General features: G+C 45.7%; 1 protein-coding gene across 1 annotated transcript in view; it reads right to left on the minus strand.

Moving 5' to 3' along the window:
• Positions 1-9,127: 9,127 nt before the first annotated feature.
• The window catches only part of Laptm4b (lysosomal protein transmembrane 4 beta), a 60,281-nt gene continuing 47,632 nt past the window's right edge, over positions 9,128-21,776 (minus strand). Inside the window, exons 5-7 of the mRNA XM_059247666.1 lie at positions 21,465-21,563; positions 19,460-19,555; positions 9,128-10,105 (exon numbers count right to left, since the gene is read on the minus strand). Coding sequence (XP_059103649.1) covers positions 10,025-10,105; positions 19,460-19,555; positions 21,465-21,563 — 276 coding nt within the window. The 3' untranslated portion in view covers positions 9,128-10,024. The remainder of the gene's footprint in view (positions 10,106-19,459; positions 19,556-21,464; positions 21,564-21,776) is intronic.

Consider the following 21,776-nt stretch of genomic DNA (forward strand, 5'->3'; position numbering starts at 1 on the left):
GGGTCTCTGCTGGTTAGTGTTTTGTCAACTCAATACAAGCTAGAGTCATCTGGGAAGAAGGAATTAAGAACATGCCTCCGTCAGACTGGCCTGTGGGCAAACCCGTGAGGGGCAGTTTTCGTGATTAATGATTGATTTGGGAGGGTCCAGCCTGCTGTGGGTGGTGCCACCCATGGGCAGGTAGTCCTGGGTTGTATTTGCAAAGGCAAGCTGAGGGGGCATAGTGGTGTGCACCTTTAGTCCCAAACTTGGGAGGCAGAGGCAGGTGGGTCTTTGAGTTCAAGGCCAGCCAGGTCTACAAAGAGCAAGTTCCAGGACAGTCAGGTCTACACAGAGTGAATTCCAGGACAGTCAGGGCTACACAGAGAGACCCTATTTCAGAAAATAAAAACAAACACAAGAAGCAAGTCATGGAGAAATCTAGTAATTAGCATTCCTGCATGGTCCCTGCGTCAGTTCCTACTCCAGGTTCCGGTCTTGGCTTCCCTCAGTGGACTGTGACCCAGGTTATGTAGGTCAAACAAACCCTTTCCTCCTGAAGTTGCTTTTGATCAGTGTTTTATCCCAGCAGCAGAAGGCAAACCAGCACAGGGTCTACTGGGATTGGAGGGGGCGTGTCATTTTACACAGGCCTCGAACTTATGAAGGGCCTCAAATGCACACTTTTTAAAAAGACTTTTGTGTGTATATGTTGCCTGTGAATGAAACAAAGAAAAAGAAAAAGAAAGGACATGGCTGCTCCTAGGTATGATGGAGGAGAAGGTTTATTATAGATATGTGGGACAGCAGAGTCAGAGGCAGGGATACCTGGGAAATTCAGATATCCAGAGTGGACATGACTAGGTTGAGCTGGGCCATGTGGGGAGAGGGGGCGGGGAAGGGAGAAGAGGGAGTGGGGAGCCAGGTGTAGCAGCCCGGAGGCCAAAGGTCCAAAAAGGAAATGTCTGAATTATACAGGGAAGAGCCTCTGGGTGAAGGGTGGCCCAACCCCTGGGCTGGAGAGTTTGGGGTAAAGTGTGGGATGCTGGGAGAACCTGGCGGCCAGGTCTGCTTTGATATGTTAAATAAATATCTCAGCTGCTTGTCCCAGGTTTGAAACTTAGCATCCTGTGTGTCTGTTTGTGCACCACATGCATGTCTAGTGCCCTTGAAGATCAGAAGAGGACCTTAGATCCCCTGAGACTGGAGTTATGGGTGTTTGTGAGCCACCATGTGGGTGCTGGGAATCAAACCCAGGTCCTCTGCAAGAGCAGCCAGTGCTCTTAATTGCTGAGCTGTTTCTCCACCCACCCCTCCTTTTTTTTTTTTTTTTTTTTTTTTTTTTTTTTTTTTTTTTTTTTTTTAGATAGTGTCTCCATATTGCTGGCCTGGAACTTACTATGTAAACTTCACTAGCCTCAAACTCATAGCTATCTGCTTTCTTCTTCCTCGGCTGAGATTAAAGTCCTGTACAACCACACCCAGTGTGAAAGATTTCTGAATAAACACATCCACCTACTTTAGAAGGACAAGATGATAGGGTCAAGGTAAAATAACATAACAAGTGAGAACCTTGTTGAAGAAAACAAAACACATTCTGAAGAGAATTCAGATTTTGTTTGGGGCGTGTGTGTGTGTGTGTGTGTGTGTGTGTGTGTGTGTGTGTGTGTGTGGTGGGAGGTGTTTAGTGTGTGGTTATGCATGTGGAGGCCAGACAACAGGCCTGGGTGTCATTCCTCAGGTGCTGATTACCTTGGTGTTTGAGAAAGGGTCTCTCCTTGACTGGAGCTCACTGAGGCAGGGTCTCTCCTTGACTGGAGCTCACTGAGGCAGGGTCTCTCCTTGACTGGAGCTCACTGAGACAGGGTCTCTCCTTGACTGGAGCTCAATGAGACAGGGTCTCTCCTTGACTGGAGCTCACTGAGACAGGGTCTCTCCTTGACTGGAGCTCACTGAGGCAAAGTCTCTCATTGACTGGAACTCACTGAGACAGGGTCTCTCCTTGACTGGAACTCACTGAGGCAAAGTCTCTCATTGACCGGGAACTCACTGCTTAGGTTAGTGTAGATGAAATTCTAAGCGGTCTTAGTAAATAAGAAACGCAGAGTCAAATACAGAGTTAAAGCCTAAGAGATCAGAGCACTAGCAAAGCCCAAGACCACCTTTGGCTGCTGTCTCTTCCCCTGAGAGCGAGCTCTTCTCCTGTGTGACCTTTTTATTGCCTTTCTGTTCTACCTTCTTATTGGTTCTAAACCCAACCACATGACTTCCTCGTCACTGCCTGTCTATGCAGACCTCCAGGTCTCTATGGTTGGTACTGGGATTAAAGGTTAGGGTCACCGCTTGGCTGTGTCCTTGACTACACAGAGACTTTGCCTGCCATGTGATTGGATTAAGGGTGTGTGCCACCACCGCCAGACTTCTGCTAAATGGCTTGCTCTTAGTTCTGATCCCCAGGCAACTTTATTTATTAGCATACAAGTAAAATCACATTTCAGCACAAATAAAATATCACTGTAGTCTAGACTGGCCAGCCTGCTAGCTCCAGGGATCCACTGTCTCCCGCTTCCCCAGTGCTGGGAATACAAGCTTATGTCCCATGCCTGGTTTTTGTTGTTGTTGTTGATGGTGTTGTCGTTGATATAGGTTTTGAGGCTCTGATTCAGTTCCTCATGCTTGCAAGGCAGGCACTTTGCCAACTGAATATGCCCAGCCTATGGATTCCAATGTGTTTTGGGGCTTTTTTTAAGGATTGAATTTTAATTTTTAATTATGTCTACATGTATGTATGTGAGTGTGGGTTTGTGTATGAGTGCAGTGTCCGGAGGCCGGAAGAGGGCATTGGATCCTTGAAGCTGAAGCTATGGATAGCTGTGAGCTCCACAGCATGGGTACTGGAAACCAAATTCTGGTCCTCTGCAGGAAGAGCATGAAATCGTAAGCTCTGAGCCATCTCTCCAGCTCCCATGGATTCAGATATTTTCATGTAGTCTTGAACTAACACCCAAGTCCTGAAGATGAAGGCAAGGTTTTTACTTCTTTACAAAATTTGCCCTATGCTATGCTTGGCGTGGGGGGACTTCTCAGCTTTAACCTGGAGTTTGTGGTATTTGTGGAGACAAAGAATAGAATGAGACAAAAGGGTGCAGAGGAGTCTTTAAGCATGGGACCTCATATATATAGAAGCATCACTTGGAAACAGATTGCTGTCTTTTCATCTAGAACCTACAAAGAACTGGCATGAAGTGGTCCACACCTATCTTCTCTCAAACACATTACTGAGTCTGCACTGGCTGCCTGGTGCTAAAATCAGGTTTGAGGTACTTGGGTACATCCACCTACCTGTCCTATAAGACACCCCCCTCCCCAGCACTGGCAGAGCTCAGTAAGGAGAGACTGGAGAATAACAAAATAGCAGATGTGAGGATTTCCCCACATCCTGTTTGCCCATGAAAGCCAAGTGTGACATGGTTAGCACCAGAGTCCAACAGAAGAAGAAACACTACAAATAGTTAACGGGAAGAATAACGTGATAGCCTGCTGAGAACTACACATACATCACCAGATGGAGAAAACATCTGCAGTGCAGTAAAATGAACAATTTCATTGATAATGAAGTCTCCGAGAAGCGATGGAAGAAGATGCAATAACCAAATTCTGGAGCAGTTGAAAGCGTTTTTTTGTTTTTTTTTTTTTAAAGATTTATTTCATGTGCATGAGTGTTTTGCCTGCATATATATATATAGATACACACACACACACACACACACACACACACACACACACACACACCATATGCATACCTGGTACTTTCAGAGACCAGAAGAGGGTGTGTTGGGCCTCCTGGAACTGGAGTTAGATGGTTTTGAGCCACCACGTGGATGCAACAGAATTCCAGTCTTCTGTAAGAGCAGCCAGCGCTCTTAACTGCTGAACTCTCTCCAGCCCCAGCCCAGTTAGTTGAGTTTTTGTGTTTGTTTGTTTGTTTTTTCTTACAGCAAACCTTCTACAAGCGTTCCTGATCAGGCTTAGCGAGGAGGTACCAAGCAACACTGCTTCACAGGGGCAGAAAGCTTGCCAGGACAATGTTTAAATATAATGTAATATACCCATAGGCTAAAGGACAAAGCCCACACAATCTTCTCTACAGAAGCAGAAAGCATACCTAACAAAATACATCACCCCAAGAAACAAACACCCCACAAAGGAGAAATAGGAAGGAACTTCTTTAGTCTAATAGAGGTTGTCCTCAAAACACTGTGACCAACATGGTGTTTGACACTGGGAGACTGGAAGCCTCCCAGGACTGGAGCAAGACACTTTCTCACCACTGACGCTCACTCCTCTACTAGAAAACAAAAGGCAAATCCAGATCCATTTACAGAGAGCCTGCTACGTAGAAATGCTAAGGTAGATTACAGAACTGTTAGGATGAATATGAGAGTTTGGCAAGGGTTCGGGATACTAGAGCAATGATCCAAAACAGTGCTAGGTATTGAACTCAGGACCTTGTGAACTACGCAAATGCTCTACCCTACATCATCTGCACAAGAACACAGGGACTTGACATAAAGAAATTCCCATCACCCGCCTTTTGGAATCCTATGGGGTATTCATAAAGTACACTATTTAGCCCAGTCTCACGGGACTTCACTTTGAATCTGAAGTGCCAGGAAGTGTGTAAACATGTATCTGTGCTGCATGTTCTATTTAGAACTCCCCCCTGAACACCTAAGCTCTCAGGGTTTAGATTTGGTCACTTACTGCTGTAATAATACAGTGGCAGGAAAAGGAAGTCCTGAAGAAAAAGAATGCTCATCTAGAAGTTTTCCCTTCAGAGACACACAAGTGAACTTCAGACAAAAGAGGCATGATCACAGGAATAGTAAGGTTGGGTTTTGTTTTTTGATCTCAGATTTAAGCAGAGTATTAGCCAGGCTCTAACCTTAGCAATCTTTGATCTTTCTTCAAAGATCAATCCTTTAGTTACTGGGTTGATGTTCTTTCCCTGTAACCTTTGATTCTCTTCTAGAGGTCAACACACACTGGGCAGACATTTCTTCAGCTGCGACTTCGGTGGGTCTGCCTGAGGGACCCTTCGCTTAGAATGCTCCATAGGATGTATTACCCCCTCACAGCGGGCTCCTCTGTGAGAACTTTTCTCTGTGGGATTCAAGCTCGCTGAATCTGTGCTGATTACTGGGGGTGGGATTACAGCTGGCTTTAATTTTTTTCATGTGCTTATTCTCATTCTAGTAAATACTTTTTGAGGACCTTCGATTTGCCAGATGTGTGCCGGGCACAGAGAGAAGGATGAGCATCACACACCCAACTGGGGGACCACAGACACGAAAAGCAACAATAACCAGAATGTACTGTGTGCTTTGATGGGGGACGCTGGGCATGTTATGGATATCACAGAACAAATGCCTCCTGGAGCAGTGCTTCCGAAGACTTCCAAAAGGTAAGACCCAACAAATGAGTCATTGGCTTTTCTATTTAATTTTATTAAATCCCAGGGCCAACAAGATAGCTCAGAAGGTATAGGTCCTTGTCATCATCACCCAAGTCCAACCCCTAGACCCTAATGGTCAAAAGAATTGATTCCCAAAAGTTGTTCTCTGATCTCCACGAGCATACCTGTGTTTTAAAGATTTAATTTTTAACTATGGTCATGCATGTCTGTGTGTGTGTGTATATGTGTGCACACACATACGTGCAGAGGTATGTGCACATTATTTTGGACCCACGAGGAGGCCAGAGATGCAGGATCCCCCGGAGCTGGAGTTACAGGCAATTGTGAGTGGCCTGACATGGGTGCTAGGATTTGAACTCAGATCCTCTGCAAGATCAGTACATGCTCTTAACCTCTGCACCATCTCTCCGGCTACACATATAATAAAATTTTCAAATGCAACAAAATCCACAAATATACTATGCACCCTGATGCCCAAGATACTTGATTTTTAATAAATAATGTTGAAGAACACAAACTCCAGCTGGTGTCTGGCTGGAGGTCTTTGGTCACCAGGTGCCCCAGAAAGGGATAGTGGGACTCCAGCCTCTTTCTCCTCACATCCTCACCATGAGGTAAGAGTTCTGCCATGCCAGAGTGTGTTGCCTTGCCACAGGCCCAAATGATAATGTACGGAAAACCCCAAACCAAAGAGCCAAAGCAAACCTTGCCGCAGCTGATGATCTCAGTCTGTTAGACTGTAAGATTCCTGTGCTAGGACAAAAACTATACTGCTGATGACTTTCCTGTAAACACATGGGTATACTGGATGGATAAGCAAGTGAGTCCTCTGTGCTGTTGTAAGCCAAACCCTTTGCCCTGAGGCAGCAGCTGCTCTTGCTGATTGGGGTCCTCTAATGGGTCTAGAGGGCTCAAAGCGTCACGCTGATGTAGCATGTTTGGGGCAGCTAAGTGACAGCTTCTCTCCTGCCTTGGTGCTCTAGTCTGCAGAAGCAGGCACGGGCTGCTGGGGAGGCCGGTGTGATCTGGCTGGCTTCCAAACACCATGAGCCATTTAGCAGAGAACTTGGCCACTGTGCAGAAACACTTTCAGTGAATTCCATGGGTGTGGAGATATCCCTGCAATGTCTCCTTTTCCCTCCCTTTAGAACACACATACAGGAGCTGCCAAGACCCGTTTCACACAACACAGGCACTATTTTTGGTTGTTGTTAGGGCTGGAGGCAGGGAGCCCTGAAATGGCTTCGCCTATGCTGTCAGTTCTTCTGCAAGAACTGCTCCTTCAGGACCTTGGCAAAAACATCTGCCTTCTCCCCTCCAGAGCCTAGGCCTGCTTAGGGGCCTGCAGCATGACAATGCAGTACCTGTCAGCTTCCGCACTGGCTCCAAAAATTAACACATTTAAAAAAAAAAAAAGGCAATGTTTTCAGTCTCATTAGCTTTCCTGTACTGTGAAACTTGGTCTGCACAGCAGGACTTCCCCCCTCAAATGTATTTCATTTTTCATATTTCATATGCAGCATATTTCTCCACGGAGAAAGTTACTTTAATGGCAACAGCCTTGAAGACTGTCTATACTAAGGACTATTGTTACTAAGGTGGACAGACAAATGAAATGGGATGAGGTTTGGTTAAGTAAAACTAAACAAATACTGGAGAGAGCATTTTCCTTAAAAAATAAAAGACAAGAAAGGTGAGTGTTAGTGTTTGTCTTCTTGAGGACTGCAGGTGAGGGCAAGGCGTGGGTGTGGACACCTCTGGGGAGGTGCTGCAGTGTTTGAGGGAGAAAGAACAGGAGATGAGACCCATTGGCCTAAGCCTCTCCCTGCCTGCCCTCCGGCAGTCTGAGCAGCTGGTTCTATTGAAAGCTGTTTCTGAAGTGGACAAACCACCACTCAACAAATGGGTTAAAGTACTCCTTCCCTGTAGCCTAGCACGGGCCTGAAATTCCCTCCTGCATGGGCTGCTACAAGCACAGTCCCATTTGTGAACTTTGAGAGGCTGAGTTTGAAGTTGAGACCTTAATTAAAGACTTGAAGGTGAAGATGAAAAAGCTGAAGGATTCCCAAGCAGTGATCACAGAACAGAGAGCCATCTAGGAACGGCCTCTTCCTGTCACTGGATATCAGTCTATATTCCTTTCAACAGCCCCACATACACTCCAAAGGCAGGTGTGCCTCTCCATTTGACCATGTGTCATTTGCAAAAATTATTAGACATACAGCTGTGGTTTCCTGATGCAGCCTCCATGTGATTCAGTAACTACTAGATATAGGCCTCTCTCAGACTTGAGATGTCACATTGACCAGCCAGTGAGTGACTATGGCAATGCTTGGCTGTCAGCCAGACTCCCTGTAAAGTGAGGGTGAGAGGCATGTAGCTCAGCGATTCTGAGTGACGAAATTCAGGACCTAAACAATAAACAGTTAGTTGGCTGAACCTTGAGTAGTCAGAGTCAATTGCTGCAGGGAGTTATGTCTTCTGAAGTTGCTTTGCTGCCTGACCTTGGAATTAAGTAATTTGTCCTTGTGCATTCATTTGCAGGGGCAACTAGTCTGCTTTGAATTTGCTGTGAGGTCTTAAATAAGCTAAATGTGTAAAAAGCTGTCTTTGTAGCTGAGAATACTGTTATTTTCCTGTCAGTCTGAGCTATGAAAAATATCCTAGTATTATTTCTATTTATCAAAATTATACAGCTTAAGAAAAAAACATCTTCCTGACCATCCACAGATATATGTGCCCCAAAAATACAAAACACACCACCAATGGGCTGTGGAAAGAACCCCACAGCTGTTCTTTTTTTAGGGAGGAATTGTGGCAGCACATGAGAAAAATTACACAGAAACAAATGGTATCCACAGCCAGTGACCCCACAGTCTCTGCCTAATGGGGCTCGCCATCAGAGAGTTTTTCATCTGGTGGGTCGACCTGTTGAATATTAGTTGTCATCTGCTGTATATTCTATGGCCTCTGGCAAAAAAGGCAGCAGGAAACTGAGAAAACTGGTCAAATTATGTCCAGTCAGAAGAAAGTAATCTATGCTGATGTTCAACTCAATCTATTTGTACGGGGCCCAGGGTCTGCTGCTCAGAGAATGGTCCCACCCACTTCAATCAACGTAATCAGGATAGACCCCACAGCATGCCCAAAGGCCCTTCTTCCAGTTTCTAAATCCTGTCAAGTTGAAAATTAGCACCAACATCCCATCTTGGAACACAGTAATATTGCAACTGCTTATTGAAAGTGCTTGGTGACCAAGTGTGGTGGAACGTGCCAGTGACCACAGCATTAGGGAAGTAAAGGCAAAAAGATCATGAGTTGGAGGCCAACCTACCCAGGCCACACAGCAAGCTCCCTGCCAAGCTTTTAGAAAGGAAAACCCCATCTCTAAAAAAAGGGTGAGTTTCGAGTACTATGGACACAAAGATATCACACACACACACACACACACACACACACACACACACCACTGCTAGATACCCAAAATGCAAGAACAGTTAGTGACATTGAATGCTGGGTGTTATGGGTCCCTCACTCGTCTTAGTCCAACCAATGTGATTTCATCAGCATTTAAGTATTAAAGGCAAATCTGTGTAAAATGGCTGAGTTGTATGCATCTGTGCAGCCTTGAGGGCAGAGAAAGCGGCTAAACAACCATCAGAGCCAAGGTCGTTTGCTTGGATGCAGACAAACTTTAATTGCCAAACCTTCATGTACAGCACACTCAGCATTGAAACACGCAGGAGAGCCGCTCGCTTTCAGAGACATAAACATCGTTTCCAATTCAGTTTACAGCATTCCACATGGGAACGATCTTCCTCACCTTTCTGAAGACCACTTGACATTTTAATAGATGATTAGACATACTTAAAAACCCAAGCAGGATGCATCTTGCAAGGAGAGAGGGCGAAACCCTTTTCCATACTTCTAGACCAACACACATGGGCAGTTCTACTTGATACGGCAAGAGAGTTGCTGGGGCCAAGTGGGTGCTTCAGTGCCAAGCCAGCCAGCCCAGGACAACAGACCCTGGGCAGCAGGTTCCTGCTCCCACTGGCATTACTCCCCAGTCTTTATTTAGCACAAAGTAAATCCTTGACCAGCAAACTCTGAATATCACTGAATTTGGGGACAGCAGGGAAATTCCTATATCGCATATGTATTAGAGTAATTAATATTTGTATTAGGGTTTGTTCTATAACTGGAATAGTTTAAGTATTATCTAACTCATTTTATACTTTCAAAAGAGTCAGAAGGAATGGAGAGAAACAGTGTGACTGAGTGCCCAGCTTGGGGCCAGGCAGCTACAAACCAGCCTCTGGAAAGGCCATCTACAGTTCTGGGAAAGACTAACAGAGCTCATTACACCCCAGCCCCACCAAAATCTACAGCTACTCTGGTGCTCTAGCTACAGCATATGTTTCAAACAGAGTCTTCAACTTAACATCTACATTGTAAAACGTGGTAACAACACACAGGCTCAAAGAGCTCATCACGGAAGTGACATCACAGAAGGATCGTCCAGGCAGCTCTCGACTCAATCTGCTGCTCCTCGATCCTCCATCTGGTTCAGGCAGACACATAAGGTGGCGGTGGCTCCTTGGCAGTGCCAGTCACAGCACTGGCATCATCGTACGGAGGCAGAAGCACCTGGAAAGAAGAGCCCAGGGTCAGCGTTTAAAGTTGCCGTACGGTCCCTGACCGCAAAGCGAGGCTGTAACTGAACACACATGCAGTTAAGCCCTTCCTGTGACCAGTACTCACGTCAGCTTCTCACTAAGTGGGTCCATTTAAGGAGAGGCTGTGAGACCTTCAAGCAGCACCTGCGGGGGGATTTCTGGGGCCTCTGCTTTTCCTTCCACTTTCTACACATGCCTGCAGAGCTGGATGGTGTACGTGTAAAGGAATAAGGGATGGCAACAGTTCTCCCGGGTATGTGCACACGTGAGGGCAGGCCCTAGGTCACTATAGAAACCGTACTGACCTCAGGGATGGTGAGGACGGTAACCACAAGTCACATTTTTATCAGCATATCCTTGAGCAGATTATGTACTCTCCGGTTTTATCTCTAAAACAAAGATCTGAAGACCAAAGGCCTATAAATAAAGTACTTAACACTCTGCTTGGCATGAACCTGTAGAAGCTGGAGAGGAACTAAAGAGTGAGTGTTGACTGACGGCAGGTAACAGCTCTGTGCTTACATTTCAAGCACGAAACAGGACTGCTCAAGGTTATTCACTGTGTGGGAAGACAGAATAACATACAAAATCATGCTGTGTATTTTCTATTGTAGATCCATTTAGACTTCAAGTAGTAAATATCCATACATGGTATAAAGTGTGCCTGTCCCACAGGGTCCTGGAGGAACACCATTACTAAAACCCCTCCAGTTTCTGCCACACCCCACTCTCCCTGCTCACACACACACCACTTCCACCCCTCTCTGACTTAACATATGTCACTATGTTTATCTTTTCCTTTGTAACTCCCATAGATTGCAGCCATTACCTCACCCAGGAGTGGGACCCGGTACCCACTTGATAGTGACTCAGGAGGTATAAATGGCCACATTCCCCAGTGAGGAAGTTAAGCTGGCCCACTGAGACAGTTGTCTGGATTGTTTCGACTCCACGGGAAGTCAGAAGCCGCAGTAACGTCATTAACGAGGGGCTGGAGGAATGGGGGCTCGGCCAGAAGTGTGGCCAGAGCTGCTAGTGGACAGCAAGCGCTCCTGTTGGAACGGGGCAGAGCTCATCTCCTGTCACAAGGCACAGCGATGACGTGTAAGAGCGCCCTGCTCAGACGCTTCTGCAGGTTAGCCTCAAGAAGCAGTTACGTTCAGGGGATGCCCAGACACACCAGGTGCTACGGCTGCTGCCGGCCTCCTCCCACTCCGAGACACTGCCAACAAGACCTGGACACGCTGCAGGGCACGCTGCAGGGCACGCTGCAAGAACCAGACCCCCTTCCTCCATACCGTGCGATTGACTGGCTTGGCTCACAGGCGAGCAGACGACAGACAGCTGTCAAGGTCCAACCGGACTGACAGCAACTGTGGAGCTACAAGGCAGCAAGGCTCCGACACCACACCCAGAAGTGGCTGCTCCTGTTTTTACGGGACACACACGCACACACACACACACGCACACACACGCACACACACACACACAGCCTGTGTCCTAAATACTTCACAAACTGGGCAAAGGACAGAAGCACCTGAGATGCACTTGGGCCTGCAGGGCTCCCCACAAAGGAACCAGCTATTCTGACAAATCTGTATGCTGAGGGGCACTCACATCTGCAACACAAACCCAGTAACACACTGTGCTGTGGGCTGAGAAACACATGACTTAGGAGGCAGAGCAGGCAAAACACGAAAGGATGATCAAGAACAGGGGTACCAATGCAGACTGGATATCAAGAAAAGCCCCCCCCCAAAAAAAAAGGCCAGAGGGCGGTGACTGGACAGTAGAGAGAACACTCTTTCTCATGAAAAGTTGAGTATACACTTGGGGTAGGGAGAAAGGAGGCGGGGTAGTGGAGCAGCTTCTGGGAAGTGCTCACTCGGGGCTGGCCACTGCCCACTTATGGGGGGATGCAGTTGGGAAGACCCGTGAGGCTCTGTAGGCGTGGCTGCGGCCTGGGCCAGCACATGCATGTGTGCCTGCATCAACTAGGGCAGCCTATGGCCAGTGGAGGCCGTGAACGGCACTAGGAACATTAGCTCGGAATGACGGTTTGGCCTCACTGAGGATTAACTGACCCGTACCCATCACTGTCTTCGGAGAGTTCTTACGGGGCGCACATCCCGGGGCAGTTCGCACATCCAGCTTTGTCTCTTTCCTTTCTCACAAAAGGAAACATTCAAGCTAAATTTCTCCAAAATGCTCACAAATTGAACACAACATTTTCTTTCCGGGGAGGCACAATCATGTTCTGTCAAAATAAAACTTTCACACTTTGGTATTTCACTGTGACTCAGTACTCTGAAATACTCTACTGACTTCCACTTATAATCGGAAGCCAAGCGGCCTGAATAATCTCCCTCACTGGCGCTGGTGACAGACACGGTTTCGCTGGCCCATGTTGGCTGTGAAATATTCTTGACGTGATGTCTCTTGCTTTTGAAAGTTCTCTAGATGCGCTACTTTAAATTCTCAGAGGCTCTGCATCATCTCACCTAAATGATGCTGGAAACCTGGTCCTGACTGCAAGGCAGGATGGTGAAGTGAGGACCACCATTCTGTTTCTATTATGGTCTGTTAACGCTGAGGATGCAACCACACTCCTTTTCTACAAGGTGGATGAAGTACTTGGACATTGGGAGAAATTAACTCTAATATGATTAACACAAAATTTGCCAACTAGGATGCCATGACATAATTTAAAAAATGTGATTATTTTGACATCTTTATCACTTGGCATTTAAATGGTTTTTTAAAAAAATAACCATTCACAATGAACCATCAAAAAAGGCCAAGCACACCAAGAACGTATCCTACTCTGATGTACACTTGCTGCTGGCAATCAGAAGCTAATGGCCGAGCGAGAAGGGGCAAGCACACGCAACCGTGGGCCACTTTATATGAGGTCCAACGAGTTCCCCACACACCCTTTTTCTCTCCACACCCCCTCTCCTGGGGGCAGCTGGCTCAGTTGGTAAGTGCCTGCTGAGGAAGACACCCAATGCCAACCTCTCGCCTGTAAATGTGCTCACACATAACACTCACTATACATATAATAAATAAAATCTGGAAAACAAATTCACTTCAGTCAATAAATGATGAAATGTCCGGGGAAAGAGCTACAGCTGTGCTTCATGCAACAGTGGGGCTACATTCCAAGAAATACACCATCAGGTAATTCCATCAGATGGGAACATCCTGGAGGGTATTTATGTAACTAAGATGGCTACGTTATCACCCAAGCAATACAGTGATGGGACCACCATGTAACATGCACGCTGTTGTAGACAGAAACACTGTTGTCTAATATCCACCTATTCTGGTAAAACTAGACAATGTTTAAGCACCAGAGTTAGGGCTGGACATGAACCATATATTTGAATTTGGCCAGTATAGATTTATCTATAATTCTGTAGTTTCAGGGTAATGTGTATAAGCTACACATGACTTCAGACAGTCTCAAAAGAATATCACAAAATGTTAAAATAGAGACTAATTATCAACCAGACACAACCAAACTACCTAAGAGTCAATGAGAGATTGGCCAGATCATACTGGCCTACAGGCATTTCTGAGGGGCACTGTCTTAACTGTTAACCGATAGAGCTCCAATGCTTTTTCCTAGGTAGCTTGACCAGGTAAGTAGTGCATTTGCCTGAGTTTCTGCAGCCAACTGAAGAACAAGCCTCACTTGCCAGAAAAGGGACTTTCAACATTTGGATGGACAATGGGGACTGAGCATGGGCAGTCTAGATACTAAGCAAAGCAACTGGAAAGTGGCATGCTATCTGATGTTATTAGTTCTGAGGTAACAGGTTTTCACAGGAAAGATCCCCAAATCCTGTGGAACCCAAGCTTCACACGATAACACAGCCTAGAAGCACCTAAAACACCCGAGGAACTCGAGTGAGCACGTCATGAGGTCCCCTTAAGAAACAAGCATACACACTGGGGAAATGAGCGCTTTTCTCATTCAGCACCACTCCCGTCTGGGCCTCATGAAGCCCAACGTCTGGCTCATACCCACTTACTCCCATGCTTCCTGGGCACAGCTACACAGCCAGTTGAGGACAGCTGAGGATACACAGACTGTCCCTGAATACCACCTCCCCACACTCCAAAAGAGTGTTACTGTAAATGAGCATGCCTGCATGGCAGGTAGTTAACCACTGAGCCATCTCCCCAGCTCTTTCTTCCTGTACACAGAAAAACCAAACCCTTTCATAGAATGTACTCACAACACAGAATTCATACTTCAGATCTTTCAGATTGGTTCCAAAAGTTCCCACAGGTAAAATGCAAAGGCTAGAAACTCCAAAATAACATGGCAACCTGAACCGAGAATAAAAATGGTTCCATGCACTTGCATACTGAGAAAAGAGGAGGGCACTGTGAGCTAATACCACAGTAACCCTGTGGGAGAAAGCTCAGCCGTTCTTTCCCAGCCAGAATATACCCCCTACTGCACACATCTCCCTCCCAGGTCCTACATCATTCTAGGGCTCCAGTCTCACCTGGGCTCAAGCTCCAGCCACAGTTTCAGGCAGGAAATGGAGAGCTGCCCAGTACCTCAAGCCTCCACATTATCTGTTCCCAGCTTCCCCACCTTGCGCTAATGGGAAGGGAGAAATATCTCTATAACATCTACCCTCAAACCCAGTAATTTTCTGTTATAGCCTAACCCGTCTGCCAGCTTTATTTCCTCAGGACCACAGCACACATTCCTACATTGCATTTTGAAATATCATAAACCTTTCTTTTGTTATTATACTGCCTATGGTAATTTTAATGATAATAAAGGTATTTTGCCTCGTGGATACACCCTTATTTAACCAAACCATCCTCGGGTTATTAGGTAATGAAGCTGGAATGTTTTTGTTATTAAAAGCAATGCTGCATTACAATGATGTATAAAAACGTCACAATGAAACAGTATTTGAACATTCACAAATAAATAAGAAGCAACCTTTAGTGACAGAAAACTAACTGTGACTCCCTTCCACATGTGCTGTAGGGCTGAGAAGAGCACTTGGTACAGTGCCTGGCAGACAGCAACCTCCACACGCCTGATGAAGCGACTCCAGAGCAAGGAGGTGTAACACAGGAGAAGAGCTCACAGCTGACCACACGTGCAGCACCAAAGGCCCCAGGCCAGGCGACTCTGAAGCTGCTGTCCCAGCTTTTCAGTAAGTGGTTTAAAGTTTCGGTCACATACAGAAGAGATCCTTAAGTATCCTGTCACTCACTCCCATAACCACCAACTCTCATTTCCCCTCCTAAGTTCTCTCAAACCCTCTCCCATTTCTCCCCCTGCTACTTCCTTAGAGCAGACCTGCCCCTCTATTCTGGAATTCACCTCCGAGCTGCACCCTTAGCTCAGCTCAGAGTTACCAGGTCCACACCAACTTCTCACAATGGTCTTGGCCTTTTAAGTTAAAAGGGTGAGGGGTAGGGGTAGGGACTAAACAGCTTGCACAAACTATTTAGAGGAGAAATGCTGTGGGATGGTCTGTATGTCAAGTGTGTTGCTGATTGATCAATAAATAAATCACTGATTGGCCAGTGGCCAGGCAGGAAGTATAGGCGAAACAAGGAGGAGAATAAAGCTGGGAAGTGGAAGGCTGAGTCAGAGAGACACTGCCAGCTGCCACAATGAGAAACAGCATGTGAAGATGCTGGTAAGCCACGAGCCACGTGGCAAAGTATAGATTAATGGAAATGGATTAATTTAAGCTGTAAGAACAGTTAGCAAGAAGCCTGCCACGGCCATACAGTTTGTAAGCAATATAAGTCTCTGTGTTTACTTGGTTGGGTCTGAGGGGCTGTGGGACTGGCAGGTGAGAGAGATTTGTCCTGACTGTGGGCCAGGCAGGAAAACTTTAGCTACAGAGAAAAGAACCACTTAAAAAAGTCACTGGAAATAAGACCTCCCTTTTACATCAGAGTATTTCACAGACCAGAGATTTTAAAACCAACAAATTATAGGAATGGTTTTAAACCTCTAAACCTAGTGAAGTTTTCACTCCTCTAGTCCCACATGTGAAGACTCTTGCTGCTTCCCAGGCCCTCTGGGTCATTTAAACAGATGTCCTTGAATCTGGCTAAAACACATCTGAAGCTTGTCCACTTGTCCAGCCAATTAGTTATGACTTTTCTGTAGAACGTACAAGATGAAGACTTGTTTATGTTTTATGCTGCTGACCGTCTAGTTCCTGAGGATGAATGAACCTCAAGTCCAACTAAAGATCTTTCTTGTTGCCAATTTGATCATCACCCTCCCCCCTTTTCCTCCCTCTATGGTTGAGAAAAATGCACAGAACCTGGTCAGGAACTTGCCTGTCACATGTCTAATTTATACTAAGAAAACCAGACTAGTAACTGGAGGAAAGGAGAAAGGGGAGGAGAAGAGAGAAGGAGGGGAGGGGAAGAGAGGGAGGGGAGAGGAGGGGAAAAGAAAACCAGAGGGAACTGTGCACCGTTACTGAGAGCCACGGGGGCCGCCACAGTGTCACCCCCACTGCCAAGCTGTTCAGAGCATTCTGGTGGCCAAAGGTTGGCCTTCACTGACCTTCAGTATGTCAGAGAATCTATTGGGAAATGGTCTGCCCTTCACAGAAGCTTTTACTTTTAAGTGTATTTTTAAAGCAGATTCAAGAGAAAGACTCGTAGAGTAAAATACTTTCGGAAGTGTAAACTCGCATAAGGTAATCTTAGTCAATCGGCACAGCATAACCAGCTCCATGAACTTTACATTTCCTCTTTAAATTATTAAGAACCTTCCTCTCATACCTAAGACTATAATGCCTTTTTTTTTAAAAAAAAAAATCTGGAATCAGAATTTCAGGCACTGTTTTAGCTAAATATTAATCTCACTGATTTAGAGCACCCTGGTCTCACAGGAATTGGGTTCCATACATTTGGCAAAATACTGCTATGACCAGAGTTTTAGGATTATTATTGAAACAAGGCTACATATATTAAGTTTTTAAAAATTTCAATTTCCTAATATTTAATGTGAAAAATGTTTCTACAATCTACATATTTATCATTTTAATGTGTTTTTTTCTCCAGTGAGCACATTTTCATGGCATTAGGAAGAGTATGTGATAGTTACATAATGCATCCATCACATGATTTCTCCAACATGGGCTCTAGAGGGGAGGGTGCATCTCCCTAGGGCACCAACAGTGCTGGGGCCAGGCAGCCGCAGTAACGCAAAGGGCACCTTGGGGTAGTTTAAACTCTCAGGGGAAACATACTGAGCAGGCTGCTGTCGACTGTGCATACATGACTACTTAATGCAGTCAGGAGGTGGGTATTTATTCCCACGGCCCGAACGAATCACTCAGACCTCAAGGCATTACGTTTGGGACCCTCTGCCCGAGGCATTCCCAGCATGGTCTGGCTGGAATGGAGGCAGGTTAACCCCAGGAATGATCTCCGTTATCTAGAACTCTTCTCTGTTCCCCCGCTGAGCCACCACAGCATGTGCATTGTCTTAGAAAAGGAGAGGAAGAAGCATGTTTACTTTCTAACGAGAGCCCCAGTATCTTTCCACAAAGGTCAACATGAATTTATTTAGCCTGGGAGAAGAGCCATCTGGCCCAATACTTAATGTGAAGTGAAAGCCAGGCATGACACATTATTATGTTGATGTGGATGCCCAATACTGACATGGGCAAAGGAGAAACTTATATTGCTTTGTGCCATGAAAAACTAGATCATTCCAACCTTCTAGAAGGTCTCTGGGGCAGACATCGGCACATTTGGTTTTTAAATTAGAATGCCAACATTCAAACCCCTAGTTCTGCCGGGTGGTGGTGGCGCACGCCTTTAATCCCAGCACTCGGGAGGCAGAGGCAGGCGGATCTCTGTGAGTTCGAGGCCAGCCTGGTCTCCAAAGCGAGTTCCAGGAAAGGCGCAAAGCTACACAGAGAAACTCTGTCTCGAAAAACCAAAAAAAAAAAAAAAAAAAAAACAAAAACAAAAAACCCCTAGTTCTTAAAATTATGGAGTATTCTAATCCTTAAAGTCCACGTTATGGTCTCCAGATATCATTTTCCACCAAAAAGAAACGGCTCCTTGGAGAAATGATGGACCACAGATCTGCTGTAGGAAATGTAGGAGCCTATGTCATGCTGGAAAGCAAGAATACTGAAGAGCTTCTGATGAGGCTCAACTGGTCATGGATGGCCTAATCTGAGCATCAGAGCCATGAACTGTGATGTGTTTGCGTTTAGAGAAAGTTTGTGTTCTTCCTTTCTAAAGATACACAATAGGTCAGAACAGTTAGTTTCATTTAGGGTCATTTACACAATTTATCAAAAGACATGTAGTTTTCAGTGGAATAACCTCCATTCTTAACTGTTTGTTGTTGTCTGGATATTTTACACTTCTGTGTTCTGGTGTTTTGGATGCATGTATGTCTGGGTACCGTGTGCATGATTGGTGCCTGTGGAGAGGATGAAGCCAGATCTCGAACTGGAGTTAGAGGGTTGTGAGGTACCATGTTGTGCTGGGAAATGAACCTGGCCTCCTGGGACAGCAGCCAGTGCTCTTTCTTAACTGCTGAGACATCTCACAAGACTGTTTTGGTTTGTTTGTTTGGCTGGTTTTTGTTACTGTTTTCCAGGTCCAATTATTATCTATGTCATGGTTTAAATGTGAAATGCCCTGGACCCTTTAAGACTCATGAGTTGAAGGCTTGGTCCCCAGCTAGAGGATCCAATTACTCAGGCAACTGGATAACAAGGGCTCTGACCTGACCAATGGATTAATCTACTAGTAACCCTATTGATGGTTTCATAATCTGATGCCATTACTGGGGGCTGATGGAAACTTTCAGAAGTAGGGCTTGCTTAGAGGGAAGCAGGTCACTGGGGGTCCTGGCTTAGTCAGAGGCCTCTCCATAGTGCTCTCTGCTTCCTGGCCTGCCCACCACAAAGTCTGCTGCCATGATATTCCTCCTATCTCACCACAAGTCCATGGTAATGGAACAAGTCCAATCACATGACAGAAATGTCTGAAGTGTAGCCCAAGGAACCCCTCTCCTTCTAAGTCATTTCTTTCAGGTATCTGTCACACTGACAAAGAACTACAATGTGGTGGACCAAGCAGATGATAAACATGTCTTAGCCAGGCATGGTGGGTGGCACACGCCTTTAATCCCAGCACTCAGGAGGCAGAGGCAGGCAGATCTCTGTGAGTTCAAGGCCAGCCTGGTCTACAGAGTGAGTTCCAGGACAGCAAAGAGAAACCCTGTTTTGAAAAAACAAACAAAACACACACACACACACACACACACACCCCATACACCTACCGTGGTGTCATTGCTGGTAACATAAACCAGGACATCAGAGGAGTTCCTGCCATTGATGTATCGGTAGCAGCTCCAAACACAGCTTATCAAGTAACCCTGCAAATAAAGGTCACCGAGTTTTTAATTTTCAAACTGCAGATGATGGAAAACAATGCTAAAGTAACACTGTAAAGTTTTTGTTTACATGCCCATGTGAACGTTACTAAACCTAATGCATTTAAAACTGCAGAAGTTGGGGACAGTATTCTGGCACGGGTGCACTGTTTGTTCAACCACTGGTCACTGGTCACTCGTTCTTTGGTAAGAGGTGAGTCAAACTTGCTGTACAGCCTGGGCTAGCCTCAAGCCCTCTCCCACCCTGCTCAGTACCCTGACTACAGGACTCTCTGATCTTATTTATTCCATTTTCAGAATGAAGCATCTAGAGGTACTTAAGATGAACACTCAGAAGAACAATGACTAGAAACGATGCACAAGAGATGTCAGACCTGGGACTTTCCCTGTGCTCTTACTCCAGGCAGCTTTAATTGGATTAGAACTCAATTATTTCAAAATGCTTCCCTAATGTTAAATGCTTTGACTAAAAAAAACGGTTAAACAGAGAAATGTTACACACTGCTATTAAAGATGTCAAGCAGTATAGCATTTCCCCCCCCCACCCCCCACCCCATCCTGGTGACACAGCAGGTCACCTGGAAAGAGGGAACCTCAGCTGAGAAAACGCCCCCATCAGACTGGCCTGTGGATAAGCCTGTGGGCTTTTTCTTAAGTAATGATTGATGTGGGAAGGTCCAAGCCACTGTGCAACCCCTGAGTCTTGGGTTGTATGAAAATGGGAAGCTGAGCAAGCAATAGAGAACGCCAGTAAACAGTGTTCCTGAAAATCGCTGCTTCAGTTCCCACCTTGGCTCCCCTCACTAGACCACAACCCGGGAACGTAAGGAAGATAAACACTTTCTTCCTCCAAGTTGCTTTTGGTCATGGTCTTTACCACAGTAAGAGAGCAAAATAGGGCAGCAACCTAGGAGGAAAAAAGCCATCCACAAAGACCAACAAACAGCTAACTGTATTGATGTAGTGTCCACATCAATCCAGAGACAGAAAGTAATGTACTTGTTTTCCAGGGGTGGAGGGGACTATGAAGGCCTGGTGGTAAGTGGTAGGAATGTTCTAAGCCGCTTGGCATGGTGGCACACACCTTTAACCCCAGCATGTGGGAGGCAGAGGCAGGCCTAGATCAAGTTCCAGGACAGCCAGGGCTACACAGAGAAACCCCATCTCGGGAGGAAATCCAAAACTAAATGTACACAGCCATGAAGCCACAGCTGCACACTCATAAGTGCACTAAAAACACTGACTCACGTTTCCTTTAATAACTTATTGAGAGAGAGAGAGCGTGCACACGAATACTCACATCTATGTGCATATGACATTGTGCATGTGATCAGAGGACTTTTGTGGGTGTTCTCTTCACTCCACCCTGTGGCTTCCTGGAGTGGACCTGGGTCAGTTCACCAGCCTTGCAGCAAGGACCTTTCCCCACCATGCTGCCATCTCACCAGCCCACATACATTAAATGGTTGATTTTTTTTTTTTTTTCCTCTCTCCTGGAGCTGAGGACCGAACCCAGGGCACTGTGCTTGCTAGGCAAGCACTCTACCACTGAGCTAAATCCCTAACCCCTAAATGGCTGAATTTTGTGACATGGATTATAGCACAATAAAAACTGTGTATGTGTGATATTTATTCAAATACTTGCATCTAACTTTTGTGATGTTACTCTAAAAACATACAGAACATCGTTCTGCACGCTGCAGTATTACATATAACCACTGAGCCATCATCTCTCCTTGACTGGCCTGTGCAATTCAAGTCAGTATTTCTCTCTCACACAGACAACAGAATATAATGTTAGGAAACCAAGGGGACAGATTATTTTGTTTCTTTCTTTCGAATTCAGGAGTACGTTGAATATTTAGTCCATAAGGAGAATATTCATGCTTACCTTAAATGTCAAAATAATGCTGATAAACAGAAGAATAATAAGGACCAAACACGTAGGATTCACGGACATTATGTCATCTCTGTAGGGGAAACTGGGAGGCTGAAAGGGAAAGGGGCCTCATTAGCAAATCTCATTCATTTTCAAGGCATATTCCATAGGCAGCAACCCAGGGTGCTCACTTGAGAGCAGATGATTGTTATTTAGGACAGATACAAAATTCTCTCCACCTCTACCCATGAAACAGCAACACAGTGAGCGAGCAAGGAGCTGCTAACTCAGGCACCCCAGCAAAGGAAAGTCTGCACAGAGATC

This window comes from Peromyscus eremicus, chromosome 20 (genome assembly GCF_949786415.1).
Source record: "Peromyscus eremicus chromosome 20, PerEre_H2_v1, whole genome shotgun sequence".
Lineage (NCBI taxonomy): Eukaryota > Metazoa > Chordata > Mammalia > Rodentia > Cricetidae > Peromyscus > Peromyscus eremicus.